The sequence below is a fragment of the Mauremys mutica genome, chromosome 21 (genome assembly GCF_020497125.1).
Source record: "Mauremys mutica isolate MM-2020 ecotype Southern chromosome 21, ASM2049712v1, whole genome shotgun sequence".
Lineage (NCBI taxonomy): Eukaryota > Metazoa > Chordata > Testudines > Geoemydidae > Mauremys > Mauremys mutica.
The window spans coordinates 7,868,196-7,891,681 of record NC_059092.1 but is presented as its reverse complement, the minus strand read 5'-3'; the positions used below and the strand labels follow the sequence as shown (position 1 = coordinate 7,891,681).

The 23,486-nt window shown below is 47.3% G+C and overlaps 1 protein-coding gene across 2 annotated transcripts in view; it reads right to left on the bottom strand.

The window, feature by feature from the left end:
- The window catches only part of C1QTNF12 (C1q and TNF related 12), a 47,643-nt gene that overhangs the window by 4,235 nt on the left and 19,922 nt on the right, over positions 1–23,486 (bottom strand). Inside the window, exons 3-7 of one of the 2 annotated variants that reach the window (XM_044995844.1) lie at positions 21,228–21,347; positions 19,554–19,665; positions 17,871–18,052; positions 12,414–12,522; positions 10,650–10,740 (exon numbers count right to left, since the gene is read on the bottom strand). In XM_044995844.1, coding sequence (XP_044851779.1) covers positions 10,650–10,740; positions 12,414–12,522; positions 17,871–18,052; positions 19,554–19,665; positions 21,228–21,347 — 614 coding nt within the window. The remainder of the gene's footprint in view (positions 1–10,649; positions 10,741–12,413; positions 12,523–17,870; positions 18,053–19,553; positions 19,666–21,227; positions 21,348–23,486) is intronic. The other variant, XM_044995845.1, reaches the window with a different exon arrangement.

The window sequence follows — 23,486 nt, the reverse complement described above, 5'->3', positions numbered from 1 at the left end:
CAGTCCTCCTCTTCTCAAAGAGCTTCCACACTCCCGGGGAGGACACCAATGTTGGCATAAGCATTGCTATGTTGGATCAAACCCATGGCCCATCTAGTCCAGGTGCCTCAGAGGGAGGTGCAAGAAATCCTGGAGTGACAGTTAGGGGATAACCTGCTCCCAGGGAAATCCCCTCCAACCCCCCCAGCCCGATTGGTTAGTGGCAGACATCTACAACAGGCCACTTGAGGAGTCCTACACAGGTGTGAAAAGTAGCAGCAGGAGAAGAGGAACTGATTAGCTACCTCCCAGCTGAGACCTGCCAAGCCATTATAAAAGCGAGCAAGTGGCTCAGCTTGGGGAGCAGACCAATGTCCAGAAAGCCAGTTAAAAAGCTTATGATCTGGTGCGGCGGGAGAGTTTGTTCTATATGTCAACCAAGATAGGGGTAAAAGGAAAAATGTGTGAGTAGACAAGAGATATTTTTGAGGACTAAACAGGTTAGAGTAGGGAAAGTCTGTAATATCGCCTATGGCACGCCACAGGGGAGTGTTATCCGCCCAACCACATTTAATATTATGATAAACAATCGCCCCAAAAAGTGTCAGGGCAGGAATAGGTATCACCTTAGTTGCAATATGGGTCAAACACAGGAGAATTAAAGGGGCTGGAGAAAGAAGCAATGAAGCATTCAGGGAGGTCTCACACTGGGAGCTGATCGAGGATCTAAAACAAATGGAACGATCTTCACCAGGAAAAAGACTAAAGATGAGTGTAATTGATTTCTTTCTGGACAACAGGCATGTGTAGTTAACAGTTTTAAGTTTCTGGGTATAGTGTTTGATAATAAACTCACTTGGAAGGGCTCTATAAACAGTATTACAAACAAATGTAAAGGTAGGATTCATCCGCTTAAAAGTATTGCTGGGATTAATTGGGGAGCAGATAAGAAAGTGCAAACACAGAGCATTAATAAGATCAGTCATAGATTATGGTGTCAAGCCTTTAGTTCTGTGACCAGATCGGAGCTTAAAAAGTTAAAGTCAATTCAGGAAATGCTGCAAATTGCATGTGGTGTGTTTCTTATGACATCACTGTGTGCAATGCAGGTAGCTACTGGAGAAATGCCTATCAATGTGAGAGTGAAAAAGTTAGAGCTGACATTTTGGGATCAAGTTAAGAGAAACAGTGCAGATAAGAATATTGGACAAATATATGAGGAATGCTGGGAATAAAGCAGATGAAATGTAGCCTAACACAGTAAACTCCTTCATGCTCAGAGGGTTAAAATGTAGGTAAAACAGTTATGTGAAAAGGAAGGACTAGAAGAGATTCAAATCTATAATTATGGGGCAGTAAATTATACCTGGAAAATTGTCTTTCCAGACGTGAGTTTAGAATTATATACTATAATAAAGGGAAAGAGAGTCATTCTATATGACAGATAAAGTTTATCCATTTATATATGGTAAATGAAGTCACCATTGCTAAATATTACATTTATAGGCGAATCTTAAGTTGAAAAAAATAAATTGAATGGGAGCAGCCTTTTGCATCCCTGAGACTGGAGTTAAGAAATCTAAAAGAATATCTAATTTTGTAGCCATTATGATAGCTGACTATCATGTGAACCGAGTGAACATATTACTACCAAGGATTCCAGCACATGTAGGGATCCCTGGCAAAAAAGCGGCAGATAAAGAAGTGAAAAATGCTTTAAAACATGGAGACACTGATATAAAAAGATTCCTTTGACTAAGCTGGAATTTAGAAGTTTAGTTTAAAAAAAAATTAAAAAAAAAAACGCAACAAAAAGGAATGACATGATTTGTGGACCAAGGAGATGAGAGGAAGAAGATTCCCCAAAATAGAGGATAAAGTGCTACTCCGAAGGATCTGTGATGTGCTCATATTTAGACTAACTGGTCACTATGGTCTGAATGATCATTTATATTTATCAACTAGACACAAAGTTGGCTGATGGAACATGTGTAAGGTTAAGAAGCAGCTGATCTCCTGAATGCAGGGAGTGTTTCCAGGAAAGTCTCTTTAGGAAGAATGGAAACACTTTTAAGGTGACAGAATGTACTGTCTGAGGCTTCAGAAGAGTATCTGGAAAGTGAGGTAACATTAGAAAGCTGGACTATGGTGTTTTTAAGGGTATAGAGGAGGGTAAGAGTGCAGTGGCGTGAATGTCTGAAGAATATATTATTTGGTGACTTAGTAGATGAGTCTGCTTCACCCTGGGGCATGAGAAGTAGAAAACAACATTTGGGGAGCGGGAGTTGGGAATCTGGCCCTGGAGCAGTGCGGAAGGGCCTCTGGGACCTGCAGCTTGCTTTGCTCAGGGGGATAGCTTTCTTTTGGCATTGCTTTGTGAGTTCTGTGTTTAAAGAATCCAACTGTGCCCTGATGGAAGTGCCTGAGCAGACTTGGGGCACAGCGTTCCTTCTTCCTGGGCTGGGGAGTTAGGTCAGCAGCCCTATACAGGCCCTTGCTCTATAACTGCAAAGCAAATTTGATTGAAATCACTAGTTCTGGCCCTCTAAATGACTCTCAAGAATGTCCAATTCTGTCCTGCAGGGGGCTCTCTGCAGCAGTCAGTACGATAGCTACTCTCTCAGTAGCCATGCCGACATGACTCCTTGCACTAAGTGCACATTTGTTTTCAGGGTGCAAAAAAAAAAAAAAAATTTGAACGTTTCACAAACGACACAAGGATATTGCACTGGAATTCTGACTGCTGTAGGTAGCGAGGAAAAATCTACCACTTGCTATGGGACACATTGCTAGTACTGTTCTAGTATTCACATACTCATGGAGGTCCATTGATCTCACAGCAAGTAGCTGTTTTATAGCTGAGGAAAGTGAGGCCCGGAGAAGGAAAGTGATTTGCTCAAGGTCACTCAGCAGGTTAGTGGCAGTGCTAGGAACAGACCCCTGATCTCCAGAGTCCCAGTTCCGGGCCCTACCCATATGACCAAATGCTCCACGGAAGTGGTGACTCAGAAATAACAACTAGCTTCTCTATAGCACTTTTCAGCTGTACAGCTCAAAGTGCTTTCCAAAAGAGGTAAGTATCATTGTCTCCATTGTATAGGGCGTTACTTGTTCAAGATTACAAAGCAGGTCAGCACCACAGCCAGATCTCCTGAATCCCTGTCCAGGACTGCACTGTCTCTCCCAGTTCAGAGCTGAACCAATACCTAAGTGTAGTGTTACAGCAGCAGATAAAGGGGTGAGCTGCAGTGCCATCCTCCAGATGAAATCTGAAAATACCCCCTGGGGTTTCCACTGGAAACACTGTTGTTCCTCTCTTGAACCATCATGCAGTGTTGCTGTTTGCTCTTAAACCGCTGCCTCCTTCCGCCCAAGAACCAGCTGCATTTCAGTGATGAGTGAAATGACTCTGCTTCCAATTAGCTTGTCAAGTTTGCCAAGCACTATGGGTGGGAGGTTCTATAGCATCCTTTTATTTCTCATTGTTTATTAATTGCTTTGCAGGTGTGATGGTCACAAAGAAAGTATGTTCATGGAAAAGACAGTGTTCTGTATGGGAGCCTGTTCTTTGGATGGGAGGAGTGTGTTGGCCTGGGGTTTTTATCAGGCCCATATGTTATGGCCAGACCATCCTCTGAGTGCCAATAAGTCAGAGCCTGTTTGAAAAACTCACCTAGCCAGCATTGTCCCTCCATGTCACCCTGCATGCTGTAAAACTCTCCCTGAGGGGAGGTTACAGGGATAACAGGTCAACCCATGGGAGCACAGCTCCATCCCAACAGCATGTCACGGAGGTAGGAAGCAGGACAGAGGCACATGGCCTCCGCCTGGCTGGATCCTCCCAGATCTGCCCTGTTCAGTGGGTAGCACCTCCGGCTTCTTCCCCCAGGAGGCCAACCCCACCCAGCTTCTTTCCACAGTGAGGTGAAGAAACACAGTGAGTGCCAACACCTGGCGTTTCCAGCCCCCTGACATGGAGATAACCTGCGTAGGGGAACTATTTGGCCCAGAGAGTACAAATGGCTTGGCACCAAGAGCCAGCCAGGGAGTTACTTCTATGTGTCATATACTACCAAATGCCAAACCTGGGCGGGAACTTTCCTTCATTAATCTGTCTCACACTCCCTCTCTCCTCCCCTCCAAGTGTCTGCCTCCCTCTCTCTCCCAGTCACAGCTGGAAGCCCCGAGGCTCTTTCAGCTCCCTAAAACAAATGACTGCATAAGCAGACATCCCTAGCAAATTCCACAGGCTGGCTCCGGTAGCAGTTCACCCAGTGCCAGCAGAATGCTTGTCCGAACAGGTGCCATAATGACAGAAACGTTCCCGTACCCCTCCTCCTATTCTCTCACCACTTCAAGGGACAGTCGGGTTCTCACCCATTGTCAGAAAGCGAGAACAGCCTCTGCTAGAACCTGACGTTTGCCAGGCTTTGTCACCATGGCTGTAGAACTACCCTGATGGGACAACCATTTTCAACACCATTTGAAGAGGGCCCCAGTAGACACTCAGTGGAAACACAGCTGTCTCCTAGTGGACATGGCCCTACAGGAGCTTAATCTAATCTACCGAGTGGTGATTAAGCCTTCGATTAGTTCTGACTAAGCAAGAACAAGGCAGCGGTCATGGCAGCTGCTCCTTAGAGCCAAAGGCCCTCACCATGTTATGGCCCCACTCTTTGTAAAAAGGACCCTTATGCTAAAGCAAGGCATCCCACCAGTCTCAGTGGGACTGTGAGTGTGGGTGGGTCTGCTTGCCTTGCGTGGCTCCCCTTTGCAGAATCAGGGCTTGTGGCCATAAATTACATCTGAAGACAGCCTGTGATATATCCTAGAAGGCTGCAGTGCTCTCGATGACATCTGGCCTAGTTTCCTAGTTGGGGGAAGGATTAGTCTGTGGCATGGTTTGGCTAAGTTCTCAGGAAAAAAAAAACACCCATGAAAACAAGGTAGCCATGCGCCAGGCTTGCTAGCTACAGCCATGTCAGAAGAGATCTGCTGTTGACAGACATTTTCAATACTCGATTGCTCCTCGCATGGCTGACGCTGTAGTGTGGAGAGACAGACAGACAAGGTCCTTGGGGGAGGTGAGTGAACCTCCCTGATGAAAATCACTTTGTTTTCCCTCAAGACAAGTGCCTTCATCAAAGCAGTCAGGAGTATGGAGAACCTGATAAGGGAGGAGAGGTCCCCACCCCTCTTTATTTTTACAAATGGTTATCTGTCTTCCCCTCTCTAAAAGGCATCAGTGACAATCAGGCCCAAGTGCCCATGGCTCTGAAACTATCAAGCCTTTTAAATAAACAAGGATAATTGCCTCATGGGCCTAATAAATCCAAAAGGGACATTGAGTAAGGAGAGCTCAGTTTAAAATAGGGTGACCAGAGGTCCTGATTTTATAGGGACAGTCCCGATATTTGGGACTTTGTCTTATAGAGGTGCCTAATACCCCCCCCCCCCGCCCCCTCTCCTGATTTTTCACATTTGCTGTCTGGTCACTCTAGTTTAAAAACAATTGAATACAAGACTTGGGAAATCCAGGACAGCCCCATGTGCACTAGGAACTGGAACTGGAAACGGAACTCAGCTGTTCCAAGAGAAGCAGGATGGTCCAATGGTCAGGGTGCTGATGTGGGGCTCAGGAGACATGGGTTCAATTTCCTGCTCTACCACAGACGTCCTGCCTAGAGCAAGCCACTGCGCCGGAGATGAAAAGACAGAGATAGTCCTATTTCCATCCCTTACCAAGGGGCTGTGAGGGTAAACGCAAGAAAAATTGCGAGGCTCAGGTACCATGAAAACGGGGCGCCGGATAAAGTCCTTAGCTCCATCTTCAGCACTATTAAGAAAGCAACTCATGGGAACAACTGGCACCCCAGCATTGTAGTGGAAGTAAAAATAAGCTTTTCCCCCTCAGAGAGCAACACGAATAGGCTAAGATTTTCAAATCTCTGAAATCCCAGCCATTGATACACACTGGCTGACGGCGCCATTGAAAAATACCTTGGCCACCACTCTGGTTCGTCCATCAGGGACATTTTCCCACCTAATAAAAATATGTGAGATACAGCGTGACGGGCAGTCCCTGCTCATAAGAGTCTCAGGGATAAGGGGATCACTCCTGCTTCCAATATGATCAGTAGGGAGGGGACTGTAATAAGACAGCAAGGAGAGACCAGGCTGCAGGCCGGGAGAGAGAGATGCACTTATGAAGAAAGCTTGTTCAGATGCCTGATTCTAGCTGGTGCCAGTCACGCAATCACATACAAAAAGGTGTGGGATGTGGGTCCAGGAGTGGGAGGCTCTGAGTCCTGCAGCTGCCCAGAGTGGGCCAGTAAAACATTTGGGGGAGACATTTTCCCACATCCAGGCCCCGTCAGCTCCTCACTTTTCTGAGCCCTGAAATAAAAAAGGACCACTCTAAAGCAGGCTGCAGAACAACGCTGCCCGGGTTAGCAAGATCCTTGCCTTCCCAACAGGCCAGCGGATGTTCTGCTGTTCATCATTACCTTGATTACTAATGGGTACTTGGGCATCAACCGAGTCTTTTCCACAGGCCACTGAAACACAGGAGCGAGACCTGGTATTTATGGTATGAGGCTTCATTTCAATTTAATTCTCTAATAAAGCTGAGGTGAGGTCGATCCCATTGACAACCATTCCAGGCACAGGGCAGGGAAAGTGGAGGTTCCACCTCGGCAACACGTTCAACGGCATTAGTGGCTTTAAGTCACGCCCGTAAAGTTGTTTTTTTGACACATTTTCACTGCTCTCATTGCTCAAGTCTTGCTACAATTTGGGCGAATAGTGCAGGAGAGCTGGGGTGGGTCTCTCAACCCTGGAGAGTTCTAAATAGGAATCCTCCAGCGATGAAAAGCGACCTGAGTGAGCCCTGAAGGGGGCTGGCTGCCCTAGGGGAGAAGCACTGCCCTCTGCTGGGCGAAATACCAGGCCTGCCCGAGTTCCCTAGGGAGAAGCCTGCCTTTTCCGAGACAAAGCTTGTCAGGGCCTTGGTGACTCGTTAAGCTGGTGAGAGCGGTGCCCGTGTCTGGGTGCAAGCTTTGGTTGCCCTTCCTTACGGCCCTGATCCTGCAGAGAATGGTGCAGATGCACTCCCCCCCCCCAGATTCTATTAATTGTTTTTCTGATGCTCTTCATTAGGGGCAATCTAGGCCTACTAGCCATGTAGGCTCTTAGGAGTCCATTGACTTTCTGAGAGACGTGGGCTCCTAAGTCACTTGACAATGGGACTTGGACTCCTAAATCACTCAGGCATGTTAGAAAATTCTACCCCCAAATCTTTAATTGTATGGCTTTTTATTTCCGTCGCTGAGGAACGGTATGACATCTCTCCTAAGTCCTCCCTGGTCTGGCATATACTAAGGGGCCTCTGAATTTAACAATCCTTGGCACCACACCAAGACTTAATGCTCACCCTGAGGTATGGGTGATGGGGTTCAGTATGCAAGACGGGGTCTCTCTGTGTCTTTATCCCAGTGACCATGGATGCCTGGGGCGGGGACATGCTTTTATATAGGTCCTGGCACAGTTAGCATCAGGAACTATCACCTTTCATTTTACATTCACCCACCCTCCTGATCGGTCCAACATTTTGAAGGACAGCATCAGTGAGATGCTAAGCTCTCTCCAGATGGGATGCAGGTGAAACAACAAAAACCTAGCTACCATAGTCTCCCTGACCCTGAATTAACATGCTAGCACCACTAGGCACATGTGCAGCGAAGTCTGAGGGATGGGTTTGTGGGAGGCTTTCCTCGGGAAGATTGATAGGTCCGTGGGTCAGGTCGGGTTGGTTATAATGATAACTTGTACATCCCTAGGGTTTAGCAGGGCAGTTATGTTATTACATTTAGGAAGCAGTTCATGGGTGTGGGTTGTCTGACGGCAAGGCAGGGAAGGAACTCTGTTCACAGCTAATAAAACTTGTAAAAGCCACAGCAGTGCCTGTCTTTCAGACCCATAATCTCATTCCTGCCTCCTGGAAACAGTGTCTTTCTGACACTTTTATATCATTCTCTCTACTCAGCACCCTTGGCCAAATTCAATTCTAGCCCATTTTGTCTATGACGCTTTGAATATTTACTTAGGTATATACATCGTGGTTAGCCCCATCCATTGACAAACAGTGAGAGCTCATGCAAAAATTTACACAAATCTCAAGAGCCTGACCAAGTTTCTGTTCAAAGATGGATCCTATTTCCCAGGGGATTCTTTGGGCACAGAATTCATCCCTGGTGAAGTCTAGTTCACAAGGATTTCCAGACCAGGTCAGATCATTAGTCCATCAAATCCATTATCCTGCCTCCAGGAGTGTCCTGTGCCCAAGGACACAGATGAAGATGAATGGACATCTCCGTGTGCATGGCGGGGAAAGAGGAAACATGCTTTCATGTCAGTTAATCACCCAGGATTCATCGATTTTAAGGCCAGAAGGAAACATGTTGATCATCTAGTCTGACATCCTGTGTAACACAGGCCGACAACCTCACCCAGTAATTCCTACATCAAGGGCATGGCTTCTGGTTGAACAAGAGCTTCTCTAATTCATATGAAATGTACCCCTCCGCAGAGGATCAGTCCTCAAAATAGGACTTAAGTGGGGCATAGCCCTTGTGCTGACCTGCCCAGGGATGAATTTCACCCCAAGCGATTAGTCTTAAAGATCAAAGCCACTTTTTCTCGGCTGAAGATCACAAGCTTCTGATTGGTGCCGGGCACCTCAATCCAATAGGAATAAAGTTTGTTTGAGGTCTTTTTTTGGTAAGGATCTCTCATAGGGTGGAGCAGGCATTTTTTCAGCAATTATGGAATGGCAAAAAGCCTTCCTGGAGCTAGCAAAGCTGGGGATCGTTGGGAAAAGGCACCAGCCCAGTAATTCTCTCTCAGTTCTGAGGAAACAAAAGCCAGCTCTATCTCTGCCACAACAAACACCACCCATGAATGTACTGACTGGGGCATGTTTTTGCGTATGTGCTTATATAACCCCCGCTAGAAGATCACGGATCTTTGTCCTTCTTGCATCCGACGAAGTGGGTATTCACCCACGAAAGCTCATGCTGCAAAACTTCTGTTAGTCTACAAGGTGCCACAGGATTCTTTGCTGCTTTTACAGATCCAGACTAACACGGCTCCCCCTCTGATACTTGACCTTCTTTAGTGACTGGTCCACAGAAGATGAAAAGAGTCTACTAGCGCTGCCAGCTAGTGGCTCAAGTGGTAGAAAATCATGTTTTTAAAGCTGAAGGGGGAAGCTCCTCTACTGGATGGACTTAGTACCACTTGCCTGTGCTTCAGCCCTTATGTTACTAACAGAGGTTCTCTGCTTGCTCATGTAGTAGAGGACTCGATATTTGGAGCAGGAGGATTTGAGTTCTAACCTTGCTGAGAAGTTCTGAGTGACTATAACGTATAGCCTAGAGATACTCATGAATTCCTAGGTGACCTTGGATTCAGAACTTCTATAGAAGGGCAACCATAGCATTATAAAATGACCAGTGATCTCGCTTTGCGTAGCAGGGTTCTGCAGCCCCAGGTCGCCGCTGGAATGCTGGCTTTCTGACTGAGTGAGAGGTTGGTGAGCAGTATCCCACGGCTTTAATAACACACCCCTCAGCCATCCCGAGAGAGAGTGCCATTCAGTAACAGAGGCAACATGTTATATCTATCAGCTCATCTGGTAGGACAGCAAGGCTGCTGCTCCTTACAGGCAAGTACAAAATATATTACAGTGTCCACCTGCCAAGTTTACCTGGGCCGAAGTTCCCCATTAAATTTCCTGTCACTGCTTTTATTAAGGCCGATTCAAGAAACCCATCTCACGCTCTTTTTCATCCAAGTCTGAAATGTCTTTTGGTGACTTTCTTGAGGGCTTGTAAAGGTCCCACATGGGTAGCGATGAAAAGCAAAGGCCTCTATTGTCTAACGAGCAGATCAGGTAATAAGTCGGGCCGCTCCAGTGAAAACTGACACATGGATGGATTCACCCCAGCCCTGAAGAGAAGCTAAAAGCTCTAGGGCTAAGGAGAAGGTCAGTTTCCTTTGTCTCGTCTCACTCAGCAGCAATATGGAAACCCTGGCTCCATTACCATGGCAAAATTCCCACCGACTTCAAAATCCTGGCCCCATTGCTCATAGAGTCCATGCGTTCAAATTCATTATCTAGCCCACAAAGGCTCCCAGTGTTGCTGTGAGAAAGGGAAAGATAGTTACACCCTTCTGGGCACAGGGAATTGGAGTGACTTGCCCAGGGCTAGGTAGCACATCAGTGGCATACCCAGGAGAAAAGCCAGGGATTAAATACAACCCAGGTGTGATTCTATTGACTTCGGCAGTGTTACACTAGGGATGAATTTGACCTCAGGAATCCTGATTTGCAGTCCCCTCCCCCTGCCACTAGACAACACTGTCAGAGCTCAGGATAGCCTTGAACCCTGACAGCACAGAGGAAGGATGAGTGCTTTATTCGTTAGGAGATCCAGGGGTAATAGCCATTCTGTTTATTGAATTTGAAAGGATGAACACCTTTCGAGATGCTTGGTCCAGTAGGTTTTTGATCTGTCCCTCATTCCCAGAGGGTATCCGTGGCATTTGCCAAAAGTAGCTGAGAAAGGAGCAGTTTGTGACAGGTTAAGAACCGCATTGCAGTGACTCACGTGTATCGATGACAGAGGGATTCGATGCAGATTAGCACACGGACGTTGTCTCTGGCCCGCAGCTGCACTTTGCTCTTCAGCTCACTGTGGTCTTGGAAAGAAGCAAACCATGAAAATAAAGAAAGACGAAAACTCTCTCTACAACGGGACAAATCATCAACCATGTTAGGCTGTAAGCAGCACGTCATGGCTCTATTAGAGAAGTACCCCGCTGGTTTCTCATTGAAATGCCCTTTACCACTGTTGAGTGAATAGGAGGAAAAAGCAACAGTGAACATTTTGGTGGGTTCTGAATGTCCTTTCAATTTAGCCGTGTTTGCCTCCATTTCCACATGCCCACCCCACGCTTTCCACCATCATTCGTGGAGGGCAAGTTTTCTTCATACGAAAGTGAATTTAGGGCCCATAACAGAGATTTGGCTGATTAAGAGACAAGATGTATTTTGGGCAGAATCCGAGCCGCCCAGGCCGAGAAAGTACTGTGCCATTCAGACAGTGAATTCACACAGCTATTCTCAGAGAAGAGTTCTCAAGAGCAAAACACATTCATACGAAAGCCCTGCCAGCAAATCCCAACTGGCAAACAAATTAGTCAAAGTCGTGATCTGCTGCCCATGGACACTGTGCTTTCTGGAGAGTCAACTGGGAAATCTGACGAGGTGGGTATTCACCCACGACAGCTCATGCTCCAATACGTCTGTTAGTCTATAGGGTGCCACAGGACTCTGTTACTTTTAACTGGGAAATTGTTCACTATGAATAATTCATCCAGCTCTAGCCAGCACCAAAACCCACGTAAAGGTCTGATGCACTGTTATCTATAGACAGGCAGGAAAAGCAATGAAATGTCTGTAGAGTTAGAAAACACCATCCCTTTACCAGACTGCACCATCCTATGATAGCAAAGAGGACTGTCTGTAACCCCGTGTAAGACAGTGGCAAAGTGCGTGCCATGCCCCCATTAGTGGCTGGTCTGCTAGAGCAGAGGTGGGCAAACTACAGTCCGCGGGCCACATCCAGCCCGTGGGACCGTCCTGCCCAGCCCTTGAGCTCCTGGCCGGGGAGGTTAGCCCCCGGTCCCTCCCCTACTGTCCCCCCTCCCCTGCAGCCTCAGCTCACCATGCCGCCAGCGCTCTGGGTGGTGGGGCTGCAAGCTCCTGCCAGGCAGCGCACCAGCGTGGCTGGCTCCGGCCAAGTGGTGCAGCTGCCAATCGTGGTGCTCTGAGCGGCATGGTAAGGGGATGGGGAGCGGGGTTGGATAAGGGGCAGGTGGTCCCGGGGGGCAGTCAGGGGGCAGGGAGAAGGGGGGGTTGGATAGGGGGTGGGGTCCCGGGGGGGCACTTAGGGGCGGGGGTTCCCAGGAGGGAGCAGTCAGGGGACAAGGAGCAGGGGGGATTGGATGGGTTGGGAGTTCTGAGGGGGGCAGTCAGGGGGTGGTAAGTGAGAGGGGACAGATGGGGGCAGGGGTCAGGCTGTTTGGGGAGGCACAGCCTTCCCTCCATAGAGTTTCAGAACCCTGATGTGGCCCTCAGGCCGAAAAGCTTGCCCACCCCTGCGCTAGAGGATAACACCCTACTGCTGCTGCCACTTAATGGAGTTACTCTGCTAGCTCAAGTGGTAGAGGTCTGTATGATACTGATGACTCATGCCAATGGGTGGTTGTTACACACGTTTCAGATTGAACAGCCTCCATGAGGCAGTCAGTGGAGTTCCAGAGTCCCTCACCATGCTAAACTGGAAGAGGCTCCAGTGGACAACACTCACCAATGTGGACGTTGGCTGAAAACTGGTAGATGCCAGACACAGTTGCTGTGAAGCGCCCAGTCACCAGGTTCAAGCCTGATCCCCGGAGGAAAGCTCCTTTGGCCAAAGGCTATGGGGTGGGGGAAAAAAAGAACAGCAACCTTGAACTGTTGAACAAAACCCCCCAGCAATCTGAACCATCGTTATCTCTACCCATCGCAGAGAGAAAAAGAGTGTGTGAGCGAGGAGCAGATGAGTGTGAAGGTTGGGAAGGGATTGCCAGGCCTCTCCCGTCCCTACAGACTTATCCTATCATGGGCAGGGCTCTCCCTCCCTGTGGATTTAGCGCCCAGGAAAGGGGATGATTTAACAGAACCAGTCAGTATCAGGTGTAGGACGGCTGAGCTCTGTGCACGTTTCCCCCATGCAGCTCTGTTAATGCACCTTGGCCCGGACTCTCCAAATGCCTGCTACTCTAGTACTGTATCCCGCCTTCCAACACCAGCTTTGCCAATGCATCTCAGTCCTTACCTACTGCCACTCCCCATTCCGGTCCTAGTGGCCCCTTCATTCTGCCAAGGACTGACGTCTTCAACTTGTAGCGCCCCCTACTGTTCCAGTCCTGGGACTCCCTAGTTCTCCCAAGTCTCCTGACCAGCCTTACCACAGCTATGGCAGTCCTGGGTCTCTGCAGTGTCAAGCTGTGTGGGGGGGTTTTGTGAAGCAGACACAGAGGAGACAACAACACAGGGCACTCCAGAGGTTTCCTACCACTCTAGGCTTTGATAAGACAGGACTGATTCTCTCATGCCAGCAGCACTGCACAGCCTTGCTGAGTTCTTACGGAATCTATATTTAGCTTCATTTTCTTCTGAGTTTGGAGCCGAGAGGAAAATAGCAGGCAAAACTCGAGCAAAGCACAGCGTCTCCCGGCGCAAGGAAGTGGTCTCAAGTCAGACTCACAGCAGATTATCTGATTTCAGCTAAAATAAACTCAATGCGACGTGTTTATTGTTAGTTTTGGCCCACTCAAGATCGGTTTGGCTGGAATCAGGGAGAATCAGAAACAGCTTTGATGGGCCAACAAAGCAAATTACTCAGAGACTCTGCCTCCACCACAAGGGCATTATGTGAAACTTAAACGCGTCGGGACAAGCACCATCACCATTGCCTCTGCAAGGTTTATATAGCACCATTCTAGCTGGCAGAACAGCTGCTGGAGTGTCCTGGTGCTTATATATGTAAATACATGCACCACATCTAAGTTATCTGTACACACATCCGGACCCAGAGAACTAAGGAACCCTGACAGAACTGAATTGCCTGGTGTTTGTGCTTATGACTTTACACTAGCAGACCTGTGTTAGAGAAAGTTTCTCTCCCCAAGATACGCTGCCAGAGTTGCCATCACAGCACTGATTCTAGATCCCCTTCAATATAACAAGGAAGAGCTGTCCAACAGAGGATGTTCTGTAAACACCCCAGGGACCTCAAATGCCCTCCCGCCCCCAACCAAAATAGCCGGGAAAGGAACGCCAGCTTTCCCAGTGGACTACAAGGCCTGTTTGTTTGGCTTAATCTTTGAGGCGACAGAGTGGTGGCAGACGTATGGGCATGCTGGTATTTGTATGAAGAGCTGCCGTGTGGTAGAAGGGTTGACCCGAATGAAACATGCATTGGAGTTGGTCATTTTAAATCCCTGGCGGAGCATACAGAGCCCGTGAGGTCTTCTTATTGTTTCTAAACAGAAAGAAAATAAAAACCGATTGAAATAAAAATCATTCACTGCATTTCTCTAGTTGTATTTCCTAGATCTCAAAGCGCTTTACTCTCTCTGATGCTGGTTTTACATCAACGTTGCCCCGTAGTCTTTGACAGAGTAATGCCTGAACTATACTGCTGTAAGTGAGAGGAGAATCAGGCCCCGTGTGTGTAGGTAGAACTGAGCCTGGGACTTTCTCCATTCCTTTCTCATTAAAGCAATTAAACTAACAGAAGAAGCAACTTAATTCCAAAACCACTGGCTGAATTTGGAAGGCAATTGCAGGCACCAGTAAATTACTGCTGTTAAAACATTCCTGTTTCTTCATGTCCTCTGTGGCTTTGTTGCTCTTTGTGAGGGGAAACAGACAATATGGAATGTTGGGAAGGAAGAGGACTCATTGGACAGTATGCTTCAGCAAATGCCACACCAATTATAACTCCCTGCTGAGTTCGCTGCCTGACATTAGCACGACTCATTTCACAGCTGCCATAATTGCTGCCGGGAGTAATCCGCGAGAAATTTGCAACTTGCTCTCAGTTAATTTCAACAAGCAGCCCCAAAGCATGTAAATAACAAGCTAGTGCCAGCCCTCCTCTGCAATCCAAACTCAGGCTCTCTTTCCCCCTGTCCACACCCACTGTGTAATTTACTTGCTGGTGGGAACAGGGAATCAAGCATCGTAGGATTAAGACATGGGCTGGGTGCTGCCCAATGGAAACATTTTCTTTTTAAAAATTAAATTGACAGATACTTAGAATAAGAACACAGAAACGAGTCTGTGACGCAGTCACAGCAAAGCACTGCGAGCCCTCTGACCGCCTAGCCAGTGTTAAGATTCAGCTGTCAGAACGAATTTAGCCTGACCGCAAAACATGAGAGATACCAGGATTCCTCCTGGATCTACCCAAGGCTTCTCATCACAAGGAGCACCCTCTTAGCCTTGGTGAGTCTGGCATCACTCCAGCAATGTTCCCTGGACCTCAGTCAAACCAGATGTAAAGCCGGAATTTCACTGCACACTACAAGCTGTGCCTGATCTAAGCTTCCCTGTGCAAAATACATTACCCAGCAATGCATCCAGGGGAGGCAAGGGTCTTGGGAGAGCAGAGTGCTTGGAGCATTGTAGACAGGATGCTCAGAGGGAAGGGAAGAAATACCACCCGCTCATCTCAGATGCTGTAAGACCGATGGCACTGTAAGAGCACCAGCAGCTGTGTGTGTGTGGGTGTGTGAGGGGAGAGGATATAGTAAGACCAGGGAATATCACTGGGGAATAACTATAGTACAGAGGGATGGGACTTATGAAGTCTTTGCCTCAGGGAGAAGAAAGCTCTGCTGCCCTTTGAATGCACCCCAGGTCAGGAGAATGGAGGCTCCAGTCTTGGAGACTTTAGAACAGCTAGATCCTGATCCGAAGCCCAGTGAAACCAATGGGAGTCTTTCCATGACCTTCAAAGGGCTTTGGGTCAGGAGCCGAGTTGCTCCCTCCTCACTTTAATTGTGGAAGCGTCAAACCCTTGAGATCATAGCTCTACGAAATCGGTGACAATGGGCTTCCTTCTTCTCACCCTGATTGCCCCACAGATGATGCTCTCCTCACAGAAGTGTCCACCACCACTACTACCAAGAGCAGTACCTTAGAGCCGTGGCTCTCAGCCTCTTCAGAGAGCTGTATCCCTTTCAGATTTGTCTTGCGTACCCCCAAGTTTCATCTCACTTAAAAACCACTTGCTTGCAAAAATCAGACATAAAAAATACAAAAAGTGTCACGGCCACACTGTTCCTGACAAATTGCCTCCTTTCTCATTTGACCATATAATTTAAAATAAATCAATTGGAAGATAAATATTGTACTCACATCTCAGTGTATAGTCTATAGAGCCGTCTAAACAAGCCATTGTCTGTATGAAATTGTAGTTTGTATTGACTTTGCTAGTGCGTTTTATGTAGCCTGTTGTAAAACTAGGCAAATATCTACATGAGTTGATGTACCCCCGGAAGACCTCTGCATACCTCAGGGGTGCACGTACCCCTGGTTGAGAGACACGGTCTTAGAGCACAAGCTAAACCCAGGCGCTTCTTGTCCAGAAGCTGAAATGAAGCGTTGGCACACAGAGGCCCATCTGACCTGCCAGCCCTCCCACATCAGCTCTGGGGCCAGGAGTAATCAGACTTGATGATAATAAGGCCTGGGAAGCCCCAACCCACACACTGATTGCTAAGAGGTCTATTCACATTCTCACTCCTAATTAACGAGGCAGCATATCTCTCTCGCTGCTTCAAGTACAACCTTGCTCCTGTGCCAGCACCTGCAGAAAATCTGGGCGGCTGTCTCACCCTGCCTCAGAAATCACCACTGCAGGTCTGCAAACCGTGTCTCTAAGTCTGCAGCCCTGACGAGTCCCATTAGCTATGGGACTACTCAAACGAATAAGATCTGTTGGACAGGCCTCTTCATAGACAGGAGTCTGTACAGCTGCCATGGAAATGCAGCCACTTCTGGGGTGCAGCACAGTCACTAATTAACAACATGAACACACCTGACTGTTGACTGAGTGACTGATGGCAACCAACAGCCCTACTTGGTGCTAGTTAAGACATTTTAAGATCTCGGTCTGGCTCTGGAAAATGACTCTAAAAATGGCGTCATGGAATTGCATGTCCATTGTGCCTGCAATAGTAATAATGAGAATAATTAGCACTCACTCCTGCCTTTGCAGCTAACACGCACACTTTACATTACCCTTCCATTTACGAATCATTTATAAAGGATTCATAGATGTTTTAATACATGGGTAATCATTGCCAACAGGTTGCTTATAACCATGGTTTAAAACCATCAATAGCACCTCCTACTGACGGCATTGTAACCATCGATAACATGCTGCTCATATCTGTACTATCCTTATAACATTGATTAACCCTTTAGTGACCCTTTCTAAGTCATTTATAAATGGGAGCTTAGTCTAAAATGTGACCCATCTAACAGACAACGTCAAATGCTGATTTTTGTAAGAGCGGGAGCCATATATTCACACCAGGGACCTGGAAGGCCCAGGAGGGTCCTTGCTGCCATTTTGGGGCTTGCCTACACATGAAAATTATTCCAGGATCGAGTAAAATGTGAATATAAAATGGAACAGATATTCCTGATTAACTCATTTGGAAAAAGGCACTTTCATTCTGGAATAAGAGTGCCCACACCTGGAGTTAGTCTGGAATAGCTAGTCTTAACTAACTGCATGTGCAGATAAACCCTTACAACAACTACTGGAAGGCAACCAAAGACTACAGTGATGAGCATGGTATAAAAACCTCGATACAACAGAATAGAACAGAATTAGCTGTAATAAAGATTCGACAATGGGGACCTAACTGACAATTATTTGGACGTAGGAGGTGAGGAAGGGGAGGAGTTTTAGGATCAAAGTAGGCACTCGGGAAGCAGATATAGTGCTCACTCTTGTTCACTATGAAGTCAATGACAAAACTCCATTAATTTCAACGGGGGTAGAATTGGCCATGGTGGGTGAGAAGATGCCACTTCTCCCAATCATGACCAGCTGTTAAGGCAAGTGCTCACTTCCAGCAGCCAGGCCGGAGATGGGTTCCTGGAATCAGCTCTCCCTTTCTCCGTAAGAGCCCTATGAGTGAAAGGCATCACAGAAGAGCTCAGCAGGACAGTGCAAGTGCAGGCTGTGACACTGGCTCACCGACTGGAAGTTCTGAAGTTCGACCAGGGTCTTCTTGTCCACAACGACCTGCCCTTTCAGTTTGCAATGGAACGCTTCCTCCACCCGTTTGTAGGGCGAGGTCTCCTCCAGTGACAGCAGGAGCGGGGGCAGTTGGCTGGGGTGGGCTGAGATAGCCAGAGATGCCCGCCGTTCAATGGTTTCTGAAGAGAAAAGAGATCGCATGGGAGGTCAGCTTGGATTTGGACAGAGCAATCCGAGCAGCAGCACGGGATGATTTTTCTAATTTACACAATTTGAATAAAAACTTGTTTTTTTAATATTTATTTACACTGAAGCACTTTTATGCTGGCAGCCAATGATATTCAGACATATCTGCAAAGCCATCTCATTATCCCTCCTTCAAATCCCCCCTTAAAACTCTCCTTAATCATGATGCCTACAAAAAAAAATTGACAACGGCTAGGAAGCTGGTTTGCTGAGACCACTGCCTGGGATGGTCTTATTTCCTTGTGCTCCCCCACCAATCCTGTCTTATACTTCGATTATAAACTCTTTGGGGCAGGGACCATCTTTTTGTTCTGTACAGCATCTACCACAATGGGATCCTATGTGTTACTGCAATACAAATAATAAATAAGAGGAGGAGGCCCTAACGTGGCCGGTATAAACCGACCTGCTACATCCTCTAGTCCATACATTGTTCCCTACACGTGTTCTCCAAAACTTTCTCCAGTCCTAATTTAAATGACCGAGGTGAAGGAACTCCCACCACTCTCCTTGGAACAGACCATTTCAGTCTAAAAGATCTCATTCTGGAACCTTATTGCAGTTGCTCTGCCTAAAAAGGTACATGGTTTAGCTCTGTGTTGCCAACTCTCAGGAGTCTATCGCCAATCTCGCAATGTTTGGGGTTGTTCCTGAAGCACCAGTTTCTGGCCTACTTGGGATCATGGAAAAATCTGCACCTTCCTTTTTGATAAACAAGTATGTTTCTAGCCCTCAGGGATAAAACTTGAAAATGTGACCCCACTGCACCTTGATGCTTCCAAATCCAGAAGGTGAATAAAAAATGTCCACGATCTTCCCCCTACCCCCACCCCCAGCCTTATGATGTTTACACCTGTCTCCTGATTTCTGAATACTTGTCATTGGCAATATTGTTCAGTCCGTGCTGTTACACTTAACTCAGTGGTTCTCAAACTTTCATACTGGGGACCCCTTTCACACAGCAAGCCTCTGTGTGCAACCCCCTTATAAACTAAAAACACCTTTTTACATATTTAACACCATTATAAATGCTGGAGGCAAAGCAGGGTATGGGGTGGAGGCTGACAGCTCGTGACCCCCCATATAATAACCTCAAGACCCCCTGAGGGGTCCCGACCCCCAGTTTGAGAACCCCTGACTTAACTGGACCATCTTAACCCATTCCTCTCCCCAGTATCATTGATGGGAAGAGGGGGAAAGGTTGACCAACTTGGGCCCAGATCCTGCAACCTTCTGCACACAAGCTGAGCCGGGCACCTGCCCAGAGCCCCACTGGCTTCGTGAACTCATGTCAGTGGGATTTAAGCACACGCTTAAGCACTGTGCTGAAACGGGGCCTTACGAGAGGAGCTCCCGCTAACCTGGGACTCGGCTGTAGGTGCCACATTTGCGGGCAAGAAGGAGAGACAGACATGTGGCTCCAAGCGCCTTTACCTTTTAGTATCTCCTTGAACTCCTGCAGCAGGACTTCCTGGGTGACTTCGGCCCCTGGTGCTCCTGGAGGTCCCTGGGGGCCCGGCGGCCCTGGGGGCCCGACAAGGCCACGCTAAGGAAGATGCCAAAAGAAGACAATGGGAATCAGATCCAGGCAGTAACTCTCAGCAACACACCAAAGGCCCCCTTGAAATGAAGAGCTGCATCCTGCAAAGCTATCAGTCACCTGAACAGACCTTCACCACAGGTTCAACTAAAGGTCTGGTGTGGCACCATGGTCTCGTGCTGGCTTTCTGCCCAGCAGGTAATGCCACCCAGGGGTCTATTCACCTGAGTAGCAATGCGAGTAAGAGGTTGCAAGGCCAGGCCCTTACTTTGGGTCTCTGGAGACCGGGTTGCGGGGGGGACTTGGGTTTGCTGCTTCCGTTTTTACCTTCCAGCATCATGGATGGTAGCATGTCACCAGCCTTTTGGGGGCTGGCTTTGTTAATTTCCATGTGCGCCACCTGCTGGCTCCCTGGGGCAGCAGCAGAGCCACCCTATTACATAGTTAAATAAAATCAATTAGGCTTGGCAGAATTTTTAATCTATTTCAATTTTTGCGGTTGTGGGAAATTATGGAGAGGGTCCGACCATAATTATTTAACGGCAGGAGATGTTGAGATCAAAAAGTCAAAGCTACCTAATGGGCACCCCTGCTCCAGCTCCACTAACACCAGCACTATGATATGTTTCATACACGTTAAGGTGGGACTGGTTCTCAAGTGGCATTTTTCTGACAGTGCCTATCTGTAAATTTTGGTCACTATCGACGAAAATATTTTTTCCTCGATCCGTGTGTGGATGGTGAAATTGACATTTACCGGCATTTACTGATAAAAATCGAATCCTTCCAAGCCTAAGAATATTGCAATGACATGAGGATGGCATAAGTACGTGAGGCTGTGCGTTTGGTGTGACTGTTGAGGATGTTAGCTAGGGCTCCTGGAAAGGAGAAATAGCTACTCCGTACCCCAGAAGTGGGTCTCCATGTGAGACCTGGGTCCTAAACTGATTAACACATCAACCTTCTGAAATAATAATAATACCCATCTCTTATCCAGCGCTTTTCATCAGTAGATCTCAAAACACTTTACCAAGGAGGTCAGTATTGTTATCCCTTTTTTACAGATGGGGAAACTGAGGCACTGAACAGTAAAGAGACTTGCCCAAGCTCCCAAGAAGAGCAGTGGCCAAACCAGGAATAGAACCTAGGTCTCCCGACTGCCAGTCCGGTGCTCTATCCACTAGGCCATACTGCTATATCTTGTGCCTGTGGAGGCTAAAACACTTTGTTATGGATCCTTAATACCTGTCAGTTAAAGGGAAAGTCTCAGCACAAGACATAGGTGATTTTAAAAGATTTGTTGAGAATCGCAGAACACATATATGGATACACAAACACACGCTCATGCATACAGACACAACTATCACTTTACATTTATATAGCACATTTTCTCCTAGTTTCCCAAAACGCTTTACAAACTATAAATACATATCGCACCACTAAAATGCAGCCATCTCTGGGGTGGGAAGGCACACAGAGAGCACCTTTTACAACAGCCCTAGGAGGGGAAATTTGGGGCCCAGGACACAAATATTTGTGATCCGGTGTCATATCTAGCAGTAACCTACTAATTTCTTGTCTCTCCCTTTGCATTTCCTTTTGGAGTTGTTGCCATCGTCCGGGCGATGTACAAATGAGATCCAGGTGCGCCGCGGATCTGTGATTCGAGGATCTGGAGATTCTAGAATCTAAAGAGAAACGAGAACAAAGATTGGATGTCATTGTGCGTCTTCATCCACTGACACGAATCCCAAACTCAGACTGCGCTACTGGCTGGTATCCAACAGGGGACCTAATGAGTAAAGGGGGCCTGAACCAACCCCCTGGATCCAAACACCCTGAATTTTGCAGGACATTTATTTCAGAGGTGGAGCTGAACTTGGCAGTTCAAGGCAGAGCTCCAGTAAAAAGCAAGTCAGAACTTGAAGCTGGGATGGCTGAGGAGGTAGTTTTGGTTGTGGAAGGATGTAGGGCTGGCTGCAGAGGTCAAGAGGGAGGGTGGGGAAAAGGCTCCAGACCAGATCATAAGAGCAGAGAGGGAGCCTGCAGGCTGCAGCTTGCAGAAGCTGCATTACGAAGTGTTGGAATAAAAAAAAAAAATTGTTAAACACAAGAAATTCCATTGCTTTAATGCAAAGAACAACATGGGAGGAAGGTACAGAGTGTTGAGAGGCAGTGTGGTCCAGTGGTTAGGGCTGGACTGAGTCTCAGGAACTCTGGGTTAGCAGGAGAGGGTGCTGACCTTAGCTGGGTCCTTCTAGGATAGAGATAATAAGAAGAGTCCATTTGGACACCTGAAATAATTCTGACCACCAAGCCAGGCATGAATATTTCCTACTGAACTAGCACTTGCGGGGACTCCATGTGGTGTAGTGAATCTCTAACACTGGCTTCTCTCTTAACCTCTGGAGATGGGGCTTCTCTGCTGTCTACACCTCACACCCACTGCACAATGAAGCAACTCGGGGAAAATCCATTGCCACAATAGCAACGTCAGGAGCAAACTGTATTGGCAGAGCTGGAAATGAGGAGCAGAGTCTGCATAGCACTGGCCTGCAAGACACTCTCCCTTCTAGACCTGGCTCAACATCCCTTTACACTCATGCAGATCCACTGTGGAATCCGCATAGAATTTCCCATATCAGGATCAAATCCCCCTGGGCCATAATGTGTCTAAAAGTAAACACTGGACCTCAGAAAAGATAAAATCCCAAAGCCAGAGCCCCTTGCTATTTAAAATAGCAACGATAGTTTGGGTTCCTAAGGGCATTTCACCCATCAGTCTCCAAACACTGGGAGAGAGAGGTGAGCTGACCTGACAAATGTCACCCACCAGTCAGTGATGGTGATGGAACAACAACATCCTTCTGCCCCACAGTAACTGCGAGAAATAAAACACTCACTGCCAATCCCCTAGTGACCAACACCTAAGTAATCCACGTGTGCATGGATACAAAAGCCATGTCGCCTGTTCACATGTATACATACACGCATGCACAAATGTACATACATGCATGTGATATATACCCCTGCACAAATATGTATATGCACACACGCATGCAGAGGAATATGCATATACATGTAATGCGCACACATGCAATACAATACAAATGACATTTCACATTCAAATTGAATGTTCACTGATGCCATCACAGGATCTTTTCCCTAAACTTTCCAACCAGAAATAGAGCTGTTTAGACCTGGCCCCTTGCCAGTCAAGTAGCCAGACAGGAGTCCAATAAAAGCCCACAGGTTTATTCGAGAATGACCGACCTGACCCCAATTTCCACCTGTGTTTTACCAGTCCGTTGGTTTTGCTTTATTTCACGGAGTCAAAGATGGCCTCGATGGATTGGCTTCAAAGAAACACAATAGCCCATGGGGCCATGTACAGCCAGCTGCTTCACGTCCCCCTCCCTCGTCTGGCTGGGAAGCTGTGGCACTGCAGTAACCATGAGCTGCAGAGATTTCAGCAATATGCAAATCATTTGTACTTGGCAAGCTGAATGTTTATGGCTTTACCTGGTGCTGATAAGTAAATGGGCTTGGGGGAAATCACTGCTACTGTCCACCCCCCGGCAAGCCCAATTACACATGTGCATTCTTTGAGTGCTAACAAGGCTGAATTTAAAGAGACAGGGTCAGGCCTATAATCTGACTACAAAATTGTCCTGGTGCAGAATGTCTTCTGGATTCCAAATAGCACGCGCGTGCGTATATACATATATATTTATCATTCTGTCACTGGGAAATTTTTTCAACCTTGCCACTGTTCAGACAGGAGCTACGCTGAAACAATGTTTTGTGCTACCTCTGCAGCAAGCCAT